This window comes from Hetaerina americana, unplaced genomic scaffold (assembly GCF_022747635.1).
Source record: "Hetaerina americana unplaced genomic scaffold, ioHetAmer1.1.p SCAF_19, whole genome shotgun sequence".
NCBI lineage: Eukaryota > Metazoa > Arthropoda > Insecta > Odonata > Calopterygidae > Hetaerina > Hetaerina americana.
Window position 1 is genome coordinate 6,749,476 of NW_027286752.1, and position 13,931 is coordinate 6,763,406.

Genomic DNA, 13,931 nt, shown 5'->3' on the forward strand with positions numbered 1-13,931 from the left:
TATCACCGTCCTCAACATTCCATCGCCAGTTAATATGTCATTAATCCACTTTTCCTGCCTTCGTCTCAACCCCCTTTCTTCCCTTAATGTGCATTACACTTCCTTTGTTTCCCTTTCCTCCCGTATTACAAACTTCAAAGGCCTCCACGACGTACGCTTGTCCTCCTGCCCCAAGGACCACTTTTCTGAGTCGCATAAATATAATATATTTATCTAAGGTCCTTATCATCAGTTTTCTTCTCCATACTAATTTATCTAGAACAACAATTCTGATATTCTTGCTATTTTTCCCGTGTACGTCTGAATCACTACGTAACCAGGTGAACTGTTCTGCCTGTTCCAATTCATGCCTTAAGCTTTAATTTTCAAATTAGGCTCACTATTTGTTCTGATACTCAGTGACCTCTCAATGCAACAATTTCAGAGTGTAAAAATCATTCGCCTTGACAGGGATTAGCGGATGACTCCGTTAAACGTTACTGTTGCGGCATCTCCCGCAGTTTCTTCGAGATCATTGACCTCTGTTTCCATATAATTGATTCTTATTCCATATCTCTCTCACTTATGATGTTGTAGGCTCAACGATAGCGTCAATCCCTTTGCTGATTATCCAAAACTATCTAAAACGTTATAATCCGCAATTCAACCGATTTGATGAGCTCCCCATTTATGCATACCCCTCCAGCCCTTCCCATGCATCTAGTACCATTGCCTCAGCGCAGGCGTTGGAAAGCACAGTGATAGCGAGGATAGTGAACAACACTACGATATGCTACCGCAACCCCCCTGCCTATCGCCTCCCATCCAGGACACAGTGGACGCAGTATAAGACGTAAGTGTTTCGCCTATCCCTGTTTATTATCTATTCCTGTCTTCTACATTGCGTTGGTTAATTGATCTTAATTGACACTCTCGAACGCCTTTTGAACGCTTCTCATTTAGCAAACAATACATCCCGGTTGCACTCTTTCTGCCCATCAATACATATCTCTTTTGACATCGTGCGTACCTCTGCTCTTTCTAAATCGAAAAAGTGATATTCCCGAGGAATCGTCTGCTCTATTTTACATTCTTTTTGCCGACGATCCTGGGTACTTGTCTCTGCTGAGTGTGAAATCAAACCTACCCTGGTAATCATCCCCCATATATTTCCTTTTCGCCTCGCACAGCCCTATGAATATTATCTAAATTCCTCTCCTGCCGGATGTTTTCTAACTTCCGTGTCCTTTTGGTCTTCTTAACATTCCATGTATTTACTCTAACAGTTTTGGTCCAATTCTATGTCCAATTTTCTGGTTCTCTCAACTATGTCGTATAAGGATATCTTATGATGATCGCGGAGGCCTTTCCTTCCCCACTGCCGGGCGCAACACCAACACGTAGTTGCCATGATCAATCATCCCATTGTAATCGCTTGGGAGAAGGATTAAGGTTGCATTCCTCGATAGTGTTTTTGACCTGACAACGTCGCTTTCAATGGCATCGGTGGGGTCCGATGACATTGAAATAGGTGGGGGTCAGACTCCTTTGCAGCCGCCTCCTCACTGAGGAACAAAAGATGCACTGACTGGCTTTCGTCTGGCTCCTAGCCTTCGACCCATCTGGTATGGGTGACCCTGATGGAAGCAACTCGTACGTTGATCCCGCTAGCAAAGGTCTATGGGTTATCATAGCAAGCAATCCTTTTCACCGCGTAGTCCATAATATTTAAATAACTTTGGAGCGTTATTGACATAGTCAAAACACACAGAATCGAATTTTCGTGATGTTCCTCTTCTTTGATATAATTTCTGCCCAAGCCACATTTCATGCTCCCTCTGCTTCAGCCTGAGAGAGATTTTATTTTTCAGAATAACATCCTCCCAGATTGTTTGATGTCACTGCAAATTCACCCGTTGGTTCTCATATTCCACACAGTATTTTCTCGTGCTAACGAAAAAAATCGACTGGTTATTTGACAGCTGATGAAAATGCTTTTCCAAGCGCACAGAGCTTGTTATTGACAGAAGCAGGACGTTGTGGTTTCGCGGTGTCGAGGAGATGCCGCACTGAGCAACTACTTTGCATCTGGTGGTGCTTTTCCGTTTTATTTTAAACGTTTCTGGGAAACAGTTGGTGAATGGAGTCGACTTTCGAATGTGAATTCCTCTCTGGCACGATTAATGTTAAAATAGCCTAAAACCTGTCCAGTGTTTATGCTTGATTTATTTGAAAGTGGTTTTTTATGGCATGCTCTTCCATATGTGCCTAGTAATTTTCAAAAGCTTATGCCTTAAACGTGGTCATTGAAGCAAGAATATAGGCATAGATTGGAGACCATTGAAATATAAGTGCGGAGAAGAATGGAAAAGGCGAAGTTGACTGAAAGAAAAACTAATGAGGACGTTCTAGATATGGTGGGGGAGGAGAAAGGTCTAGTGTTGGAAATCAAATGGAGGTGGAAAAAAATGGATGAAAGGCTGATTAATCGGCAGTGGAGTGTTGAAGACTGTGATAGAGCGGAGAATGTTATAAAAACGAGGGAGGGGCAGAAATAGGATACGGATGTTGGACGGAATAGAGGGAGGAAAGAAGTATGGATATGAAGAGGGACTTAGTATGTTTTTTAGTATGTTCTTGGGTTGTGTTGTGTTAAGAGATAAAAGATAATTGTTATAGGTGGATATATAATACCCTGCAAGCCACTGATAGGGTGTATGGCAGGGGATAAATACATACTGGACTAATTTTGACCCGAATATGACCCCTACCGCGTTCGGACAGTGTTATTCTGATCCATTATTGTTTGTTGAAAAAATGTCATCTTAAATCTATCTTAATATATTTATATATCTTTATGTATTGTTGCTATATAGTTTGGTATCTCGCGCTCATCCAAAAACCTTCCTTAACCAGTAGATTATCGACAATAATAATAATGCACTGTAAATGTAAGCTGGGTAAATTGTGTTGTTGGAATTCATTGCCCACACATGTTGCCCTTTCGGAAAACTAATTGGCCCTGCTTTCTATCCTTTTTTGTGCTGTTTTGTTGTTACATCAACGGGTTGAAGGTTTCGTAGTTACGTGTCTTAAAGTTTGATCATTACCCATACTAACAAGACTGTATTTTTCCACATATTTTTATTATGTAGAAAAGTACATTCTTTTTAGTATGAATAAAGTAAATACTTCCACGAATTGAAGCCTGAAACAGTAGATTATATTTGATCATTAAGTTCGGTTCGGTAATGATGGATATCTCCTGGAGAAAACTAGTGAAATGAAATGTCCATTGAAATAATTTTGAAACGGCTCTGAATTAGAGATTTTTACGCCTCGTGCGTCATCAATATGTTTTGGGAAACATGCGTTCGCACAATACTATTCTCGTTATCTCGTGTTTCTCTCCGTTTTTGCACGAATTCTGTAACGAATGCTCTCATGAGAGGTGTAATTGAAGATGGGTCCCAGATTTTTTCGAGTGCCGCAGAAACGTATTCCGGTTTCCTGAATGGCCCGAGCGTATTGCGAATAAGGGGCACACATTTGGTGGCAATTCTCAAAGGTTTATTTACGATCCACCTGCTGAAACACTTGACGAAATATGTCAGAGGGGAAACAGATATCGCTTTCAATGATTCCATTAGTCCGGAGAGGAGACGCTCCAGCGCTGGGCGGTCGTGATGAATTCAAGTGCGGATCCGCCCCAGCGCTCCTCTGGCCGTTCATTCATTAGACGCTCCCCGGAAGGGAAGTTATGCTCTATTCAACCGCAACTTTCCCTTCGAGGATTCTCTCCCACATTTTTATGCACATTAGGAGTGTTTTAAAAAGTTTTTAAAAAATTTTATGCGTGAATATATTGCGTTATGCATGTTTCGTAAAATCCATTCTTAATGTTTGGAATATGTTTTAAGAAACAAACGAGGCTTAGATTGTCGTACGCAGGTACTGGTACCGAGTTTTATTTCCCAAATATATCAGCTCTTGTTCGATATCTCGGCATCTCTCCCTGAAACTCAGGGACACGCAGGTCTCCAAACTGAATGGAGAATGGCGGATAATAAGATTTCCGGAAAGCACAAAAAAAAGGAAAGTCAACGGTTACACATAAAACCAAACAGTAAAATTAGTATATTTTAGGAAACTTTTACCTGACTATTAAATATTTGTTGCTGATAATTCATCTCATATCAAAAGCGAAAAGATACAATTGACGTGATACGAACTTTTATCGTCGAAGGACATTTTCCGTGGGACATACGTACTTTCGCAAGCATATAGCTAAGCCCACAGATATTTTTCTTGTAATTAATCTTTTATAAAGATGTCATAAGACAATTTTATTCTAAGTTATTTATAAATGCCATCAATAAAAGAGCTTGTAGGTCTAACTTACGAGAGCTATTCAATCAAAATGATATTGCATATTCTATTCACATAATTTACTTTACAATTTTATGCCATATTACGTATATATACCTGTACTTATGTGTTATATTACGTATGTACCCTTATGTGTTATATTACGTATATTACGTTACATACGTATGTATTATGCATATGTGGTATAAGTTAATTTATTTGACCCCAGTATTAGTAGTATTGCGTATGCCTGACGCATGTAACTTACAATATTACTTAAAATTAAATTTTCGTAAAATATATCATGCCAATTATAGAGTATGAGATCCTCCTTTATTGAACAGTTTTAGTCTCGTATGCCATTTAAGTTAAAAATTATAAATAATTGATGAAAACGATTGCTTTTGCAAAACAATTGCGATGATCTTTCGTGTAACGTTTTCTCCATTTTTGTACTATTTATTAATGTTGATACATTACTCTCTTTGACGTGTTTTATGCACAGATTTTTACCCAGAGAATTTTGCCCATTCTACCCGTACCTAGAGAATTGGCATGTGTCAGGTGTTGAAGAGAAGTCCACAGTTTGTAAGAATGAAAATGTTTTTGCGTTCTGGGATAATTAGAGTGAATCAACCCCAAGTTTCCACCACTCTAGATCGCCAAATTTCCATTGATAATAATGCTGTGCACTGTCATCTTATCAATTCCAATACGAATCGCGATCATGCGCGCACTTAACCGATCTGTAATCAGCGCTTCACGCACACGTCAGGAAAAATTTGTAACCGATATTTTTTATGCAAACCTTGCGGATAAAATTAGTCCTGGCAATTACGGGACTCGGCCCAATCAGCCGCGTGTCTTGCCCGGCAGCGGGAGAAACAAGACTTCCACAGTAGGCTTTGATTTTTTTTATAATTCTAAAAAATGATGCTTAAAATTTCTTTTATGGCATTCCTTGCCTTTAAAACCATTCATCTTTTCTATCTCACTGCTTTCGTCGAAGAAGGCGCAGAGCACTGTAAGCATAAGTACATAGGTAACGCTGAACGTTAGGAGCTTGATGAACCCCATTCCCCTTAGTCTACCGATGTGCACCAGTGCGCGTGAATAACCTGCCTACCGTCACCGGTAGACCTCTCTGATTCCATGACGATGCTGACACTGTGTGCCCTTCTCTCGCCCTGCCAGCCTCATCCGGCGGGAGTCGAGGCCGGAGCCCTCCATCCGGTGCGCCGCGGGCGACGACGGTCCCCACCCCGCCTCGGGCAACCCCTTGCTGCTGCAGCGGATCCTGCGGGGCGTGGGCCACTCGCTGCACGGCTCCTCTCTCTCGCCCGTGGTGGTGGGCGGGGCGACAGGGGCGGCGGGCGCGGGTCCGGCTCCCCCGGACCGGCGCTCCGCCGCCTGGCTGCGGATCGACCCCAAGGTGCTCGTGTTCGTCGAGACCACATACTCACGCCTCGGCAAAGAAATCACCGAGCTCCTCGTGTACAATAGAATTAAGTAAGTCTCCCTAGAACAAGCATGCCCTTAGCCTATTTTGTTGTGCTCATTTTTATTCATCAATGAACTTTTGTGATAGTCTCCCCAACTTTATTGATGCCGATTCCCTTTCTCTCATACTTTTAAGTGATCAAAATGGATCCAATTGCTCCTAAGGTGAATAATTCTGTTATGAATAAGAATGGGTAATATACAAGTACATGTATGTAAACAGTCACAAATCTGTAATCAGAAAAGCATGGATGATTAATCCATAAAATGTACATTGAATTGAAACATTCCGTCAAAAATATAAAAACTCCCAAGTTTTGGAAATATCGTTCTCTCATGTCTGATATAGCTACATCATAGAAATCAAGTGTGAAGAGCATTGGAATACTGACGGGAGGGCTCGGGTTCGATTCCCGGTAAGATGACTGAGATCATTGGGAAACATTTTAATATGATTTTTGGCAAATATTACAGGAAAGCACTATCAGGAATAAAGAAGGGGAAAATCATGCTCCTTATTGGAAACAATGTAGGGAAATTATTTATTGAATCAACCAAAATCAAGGAAGATTGAAAAAAATGTAGAGAATATGTACAGTAAAAATATTAGGCAAGCAAGTTGAGATAAAGAAAGAAATATGATGTAGCAGAGGATGATATAGGCCAAGGTATACTTGATTGCAAGATAGAAAGGATATTAAAGGGATTGAAATCAAATAAGGTTGTTAGGGCAGATAGCATTCTTATGGGTTTAGGAAGTTGTGGAAGAGGTAATTTGAGGTATTTCCAATGCTTAGAGCTTCCATTGTATACCTAAACGTTATTGTAAAAGGGTTGCCTCTGATTGCATACAGCTTCCAACAGCCTAAAAATGAAAGTGAGGCGTTTTAAAATGCTTCCTCTTATCAGGCCTTAATTCATAAGATCTAGAAAGCCCTTTAAAATATTATCAAAAAAGAAGCATTTATTTCTTTCAGTTTTATATTTCTCATCCCATTAGTCTAAATGAATGTCTCTTCTGGTATTGTTCTTAATATGATATTGCTATGTCTTGCCTTTCTAATAATTTTAAGTTTTTCAATTAAGATATGTTTAACAAAGATAATTCATAATTGATGAAATTGATCTTCATATTCTAATTCTTCTTCGAACATGTTTAATACGCGTAAATCCTGATTGTTTTACTTGAGGTTTTTTTTTAATTTACAATTCATCATTCTGTGTAATTTAATGCAAATCCACCAATGCCCTAAGTTATTTGATAGTTTTATTTTCTGTGATATTTATTGATTTTTATCTTTTTTATCTACAGGTATAAAGTAGAAGTTTCAGGAAAATCATTGCCTGTTCTGACCAATTTGGACAAGGGTAGATATGGTGTTGTAGTGTTTGAGAACCTAGTAAAATACCTTAAAATGGATAAATGGAATAGGGAGTTACTCGATAAGTACTGCAGGGAATACTCTGTTGGTTTGGTTGGTTTCAATCCACCTTCAGAGGAGACATTAGTTGGAGCTCAGTTGAGAGGATTCCCCCTCTTCCTTCACACCAACCTCAGACTTCGGGTGAGTATATGTCAAAATGAGGGATCATTTAATTAGTGTATTCTGGTTGACCTATGCTGTCATTCAGTAAAACCTTTCGATGGCTGCTTGTGGTATGTAACTTTATTGTCACTCCCTATATTCACAAACACACCTCCTTTCAAGCAAAGATGAAATTTGATCATTATGTTTTTTGGTTAAACTTTTATGATCTCACTAATTCATGAACATAAAATCTTAAATTTGTGATTTGCCATATCCCATAGTACAGTGATTACTGCACAATATGCGATAGAGACTCCATGATTCCTCCATATTGCTCTTATTAATGCATTATGATTATTTAATTTATGGCAAGAGGTTGCTCAATTTCCACAGCAGTTTTGTGAGTTATGTTGATGCCTACTATCCATCATCATAGTTAAAAGTTATTTTGCACAGAGAAGAAAGGAGAATTGGTCTTAAATGGTTTTACCAGGGTTCTAACTAGGTAGAAAGTTTTCATAAAAATGTTTTAAATTGTAACTTCTGATGTGTAAAATTATGTAATATATTTTTTTTCAAAATATTAATCAGCATTCAGTTGAAAGTCCCTTAAGACTCAAAACATTTAAACAGGGACATTGGGGTAGCACAGCAACATCAAAATTCCTTGGGGGAAGAATGATGGCAGGCCAGACCAGTGAGTGTTGTGCCATTAATGTCTGGGGACATTAAAGTCATATTAATGATGCATTAAATTGTAGTTTTGGGAACACCAATTTTTTCAGTGCCTGTAAAGCATAATTATAAAACAAAGTTTTTTGGCTTGATGTTGCCTCCCACTCCTCTAAGGAATGCATTTACTCACTTACGTGTTCAGGGACTGTTGCTTCTCCATGTAATTTTGAGTGACATATGTGCAAACTCACAAGCCACTGAAATATTAAATGGAGAAGAAAGGAAAAGTAATAAGTCATATCTGATGACCAGTTTTGAAAGCAATACTCTGATGACATCATCTATACAAATGAATTTAATGTTGTCATTGGCCTTTGCAGGATGCTGCACTTAATGCCGCCTCTCCAGTGTTGAGGCTGACCCGTGCTGGAGAAACAGTCAGGGGGTCGTTAAAGGGGGAGGACTGGAGTGTATTTTCACCCAACCACTCAACATATGAAGCCGTGGCATGGGCTGTGAGGGACTGGGGGCCTGGGGGGCCTCATCATGGAGTCAATGGAGTGGAGGAATCCGATCCAAAGCAACCCCTCATCACAGTCATTCAGGTTTGTTCATCATAACATAAAATGGTTTCAATGTATTATGTGATCATGGTGAAATGTCTTGAAAATAAGCTACAAATGCATATTTCAAGTATAAGTGGATTCATTTATTTATATGACAATGGTGTGTTGCTAGAAGCAATATTGGTTATGTTGCATTTGATGGAAGACAGACTATTAGCGAAGGACATGAGTCTTTCAATTTTAGCATCCATAAAATGGAAAGCCATAACGTAACATTAGCTTCTATTATCTGGCAGTGTTATGAAAATGATTAAATGCATATCATCATCACAGGTTATCAATCAAAGGATTAGGTAGTAGCAACTCTCCACACAGTTCTGTCCCCTGCCAGTCTGTTCATACCCTTATTAATCCTTGCATTGACATATTCCATCGCCTGTTTCTCAGAATTCATAATAATTTCATAATATCATATAATAATTTCTGTGTGTATGTGCATATACGTATATACATGCACACTCACATTCAAGCATGAAAACCCACCAAAAGGCAATAACATATTCATTGACATGGAAATAGATATAAGTTAAAGGGATAGGGACACATATAAAAGGACCGGAGTGGTGGGAAAGGTGGAATCGATCAGATCAGAAATGCAAAAAAGTTACTTGACCGTGAGTTGAACCACGGCTCTATATGCATTTTAAGAAAAAACATTTCAAATGTTTAAGAAAATGTCATTTTAGTACAAGCTCGTGTTACTCCGCTTTGAGTTGTTTAAGGTGATGGGTATTAACAGTGATGCAATTGCATATAATCATCTACATCTCGTGTGAGTTGAAGGCCCTGGATTTTTGGGCACTTCCATGACCTCCTTTATTATCCAGATGGAATTCATAATTACTATTTATGTTTTTATCAACTTTTTGTCATTCACAGGATCATGGACGCCTAGATGGCATTGAGCGTGTTCTCTTTGGATCTGGACTAAGATTCTGGCTCCATAAGCTTCTGTTCTTGGATGCACTCTCTTATCTTAGCCATGACCAGTTGAGTGTCTCACTGACCCGATATCTTTTGATAGACATTGATGATATATTTGTGGGAGAGAGAGGTACAAGATTAACCAGGGATGATGTACAGGTAATTACTTGGGATTGATATAACTTTTATAAATGTAGTTTTTTTATGTTAAACCCAAGTCCTTGAGAAAGTGACTATAGAGGCTGTGCAGGTGCCTACACATCTCATGTAAGTGGCTGCACAGCTGTGTAAGTCCAGTTGAGACTGCAAGCATCTTTGAAAGTGGTCCATTTTCCTTGCAGTTTCTATTCAAAAATATGCCCTTACTCCCAAAATTTCATCCAACAATTTTTTTCCATTTGTATCCTATACATATTCTCTCCTGATGAATTGCATACAGAGGTTAAAAGTAAAAAATCAAAATATAGAAATTTTCAATGATTCAGTTATTAAAGTCATCCATCAGAACTAACAGTGGCCATTAAGCAACATTGTTCCTGGGGACAATGGGGCATTGAGGTTGTAAAACTGTCATCCACTTACTCCCATGAAATCTCTCTAATAAGGGATTCCCTTTTTTTCCTACCCCCAGAGTTAATGTGGTGACCACCTTTTGACATATTAAATTCCTTCCAAAGTCTATGATAGAAAGTTTTTCTGGAATTCACAGCCCCCATCTGGGCCGATACTCAATGCATTCCTTAGATTTAGACCTGCATCTTCTTATGTGCCTAAACCTCTTCAATGTCTCCAATCCTTATTTCCCTAAATCCCAAATCAAACCTATCTCCATTAAAATCCACGGCTTTAAAAAACTTACCAACAACCCTGACATGATCTTAGCATTGGCCAATAAAGGCTTCTATTGCTTTTCTCTCTAAAACTTGAGTTACACTCTATGATGCAAAGCTGATCATATTGCATGGCCTTTATTGTTGATTTTTCTTACTGTGAGACCACAGGTCTTCAGAGTGCAGTATCATTATGTGTGAATTACCAATATAATGACAAACATGCTCTGTGAGATTTTAATTTGTGTTCTATACTTTTTTTCATACAGGCATTATTGGCGACTCAGAAACGAGTTCAACAAATGGTTCCAGGCTTTAGGTTTAACCTTGGTTTTTCCGGAAAGTATTTCCATCATGGCACAGCAGAAGAAAACTTGGGGGATGATATGTTATTAGGTAAGGTCTTACTCATGAAATATGTTGTAAATATAAATATATATTATTATTATTTTTGAGTAATTACTGGATAAGGTAGGTTTTGTTTAAACACAACTACCAAAATAATATTTTGTGACTCCTATCAAAACATAATCAAGTCCCTCTTCATCTCTGTGTACTTCCTTCCTCCCTTCATCCAGTCCAACATCCCTATCCTGTTCCTGCCCCTTCCTCCTTTGCCTACATTCTCCCCTCTATTACAGTCTTTAACATCCCATTGCCGATCAATACGCCCTTCATCCATTTTTTCTGCCTCCTTTGGATTACTCCCAACAAACCCCTCTCCTCGTCCACCATGCCTAGTACTTCCTCATTTGTTTTCCTTTCAGTCCATTTCACCTTCTTTATTCTTCTCCACACCCACATTTCAAAAGCCTCTTATCTAATTCTATCATCCTGCTTCAGTGACCACGTTTCCAGGCAGTATATATATGTGCTTCATATCAAAGTTTTTATGAGTTTTTTCTGTACATCCTTACTCAAGGTCCCTGTCATCAACTCTCTCCTCCTTGGGAAAGCTTCTTTGCCTAGTGCAATTCTTCTCCTTACGTCCCCACTACTTTGACAGTGTTGGTCCTAAACAATTTTTTGATCTTTTCTATATCAAATATTATCTTACTCAACTTATCTCTTACTGTTAGCACAGATCTTCCCTTCTTAATTCCTGATAGTGATTTTACCTTGCTGTGTAAGCACACCAATTTCACCCTTGCTCTGCAAACTTTCAATATCATATATATATGTATGTGTTCCTATCCCTTTTCCTTATATCTGTTTCTGTATATATGAGTATTTATTCGCCGTTTGGCGGGATTTCGTGTTTGAATGTATATATGTATATATATATATATATATGTATATATATATATATATATATATATATATATATATATATATATATATAAAATATTAGTGCTAAATAAACTAGCTTTACCCTCTTTTTTTATTTGAGGATAATTTCGTTGAAGTTTGGACGAACTAATTTCCTATAAATATGATCTATTATCCCAGAAAATGCAGATCAATTCCTATGGTTTGGACACATGTGGAACCATCAGCAGCCCCACTTGTATGACAATATAACACAGCTGGAGATTGATATGACTCTGAATAGGAACTTTGCTAAGGTAAAATTTGCCTCTCATTTGATTTTTATTGTAGTTGTGAGCATGGGAATTATGGATTTTTTTAGTAATTAAATTATTTTGATTGATTGTAAACTTTTCTGATCATTGATATTTCCAGGAGCACGGTATCCCAGTTGATTCTGGTTACTCTATTGCTCCTCATCATTCTGGAGTCTATCCGGTGCATGAGCCCTTGTATGAGGCTTGGAAGCGTGTATGGGGTGTTAGAGCTACTTCAACAGAAGAATATCCACATCTGAGACCAGCCAGACTGAGACGTGGTTTCATTCACCGTAACATCATGGTAAACATATATTTTTTGCTTAGTAATTAATATTTATGCCATTGTTATTTTTTTAGAACATGGCAAAATATTCCAGATCTACTTTCTAAGAATTCTATTCTACCTCGTGGTGCTTTGCAAATTTGGAATGGGAAGAGGTGGAAGATGGGGAGGAAAATATGCCCCAGAATCTTTTTTTTACAAAATGAGTACTTTTCATACTGTGCATTCAGGCATTTTAAATTTTATTTGAGTTGCCTAAAATTTTTGTGAAAGTTGCTTAATTAATGCCTAAATTTTAAATTACGTTTTCCCGAGAATAAATATGTCATGTGTATAAGTAGCTTAGGAGCATCAATTTCATTACATACCTTGAATATATGTATTTACAGTAAAATAATTATTTGAGTTAGCTTAAAGTTAGTTCATTTTCGAACTAATTACTTTGTCGATTACTCAGCTGGTCATGATATGCTGAATCAAAAAGTAGCCGACACATTATATCTTATGGAATATCAAGGTATATTATTGAATTAAAATACTTATCAATCATGTTTCTATTTATTGTGTTGTGAATTAATCAAGTAAATATATTCCATGGGATATTTTTGAAAGTGTGTTTGCTATTATTTAAGAATTCAAATATGGCAGAACTTGATAACCATCCATTTACGTGAGATTACCAAGTTTAAAGCACAACCAAATAGAGTGAAATTAATTGTGCCCATCAATAGTTGTGCTGGAAAATGGCTCCTATATAAGTGGTGGTTTCTCAGGAGACGTTTCCTCTCCAATAATTTTTTTTCAGTTCAGTTGCATTGTGACATAAAATTCAATGAGTGATGATTGATCTTCTTTTTCATTGAAAATATACCACAAATCATTAACATTGCATGTACAACTATAATATTTTAGTAGAATAATTAGAAATACTATACCTATATTTTTTTTAAGGTAATCTACCGGTTAAGGTAGGTTTTTCGATGGACACAACTACCAAACAAATATTTTGTGAGTACTAACAAAACACAACCCTAAATTCTACTCTACACCAGGTCCCTCTTCATCTCTGAGTACTTTCTTCCTCCCTTCATCCCGTCCAACATCCCTATCCTGTTCCTTCCCTTTCCTCTTTTGCCCAACATTCTACCCTCTATCACAGTCTTCAACATCCCACTGCCGGTCAACACCCCCTTCATCCACTTTTCCTGCCTCCATAGGATTGCTCCCAACAAACCCCTCTCTTCGCCCACCATACCAAGTACTTCCTCATTTGTTTTCTTCTCTGTCCATTTCACCTTCTCCATTCTTCTCCACACCCACATTTCAAAAGCCTCCAGTCTACGTCTATCCTCCTGCTTCAATGACCACGTTTCCGCGCCGTACATAGCTACGCTCCATATCAAAGTTTTTACAAGTCTTTTCTTAACATCCTTACTCAAAGTCCCCGTCATCAACTCCCTCCTCCTCGTGAAAGCCTCTTTGCCTAGCGCAATTCTTCTCCTTACGTCCCTACTACTTTGACCGTGTTGGTCCAAAACACTACCGAGATACGTAAACTTATACCTATATATCTGTCTTGTGATTATGCGTATTTTATATTGAATGGTCTGTGTCTGAAAGTACTCATTGATAAAATAATATCAAAAATA

The 13,931-nt window shown here is 38.1% G+C and overlaps 1 protein-coding gene across 1 annotated transcript in view; it reads left to right on the forward strand.

The window, feature by feature from the left end:
• Positions 1-13,931, forward strand: part of sfl (N-deacetylase and N-sulfotransferase sfl) — a 622,535-nt gene that overhangs the window by 595,976 nt on the left and 12,628 nt on the right. Inside the window, exons 6-12 of the mRNA XM_071584433.1 lie at positions 5,542-5,856; positions 7,160-7,412; positions 8,432-8,656; positions 9,557-9,760; positions 10,701-10,827; positions 11,881-11,996; positions 12,115-12,300. Of these exons, the coding sequence (XP_071440534.1) occupies positions 5,542-5,856; positions 7,160-7,412; positions 8,432-8,656; positions 9,557-9,760; positions 10,701-10,827; positions 11,881-11,996; positions 12,115-12,300 (1,426 nt within the window). The remainder of the gene's footprint in view (positions 1-5,541; positions 5,857-7,159; positions 7,413-8,431; positions 8,657-9,556; positions 9,761-10,700; positions 10,828-11,880; positions 11,997-12,114; positions 12,301-13,931) is intronic.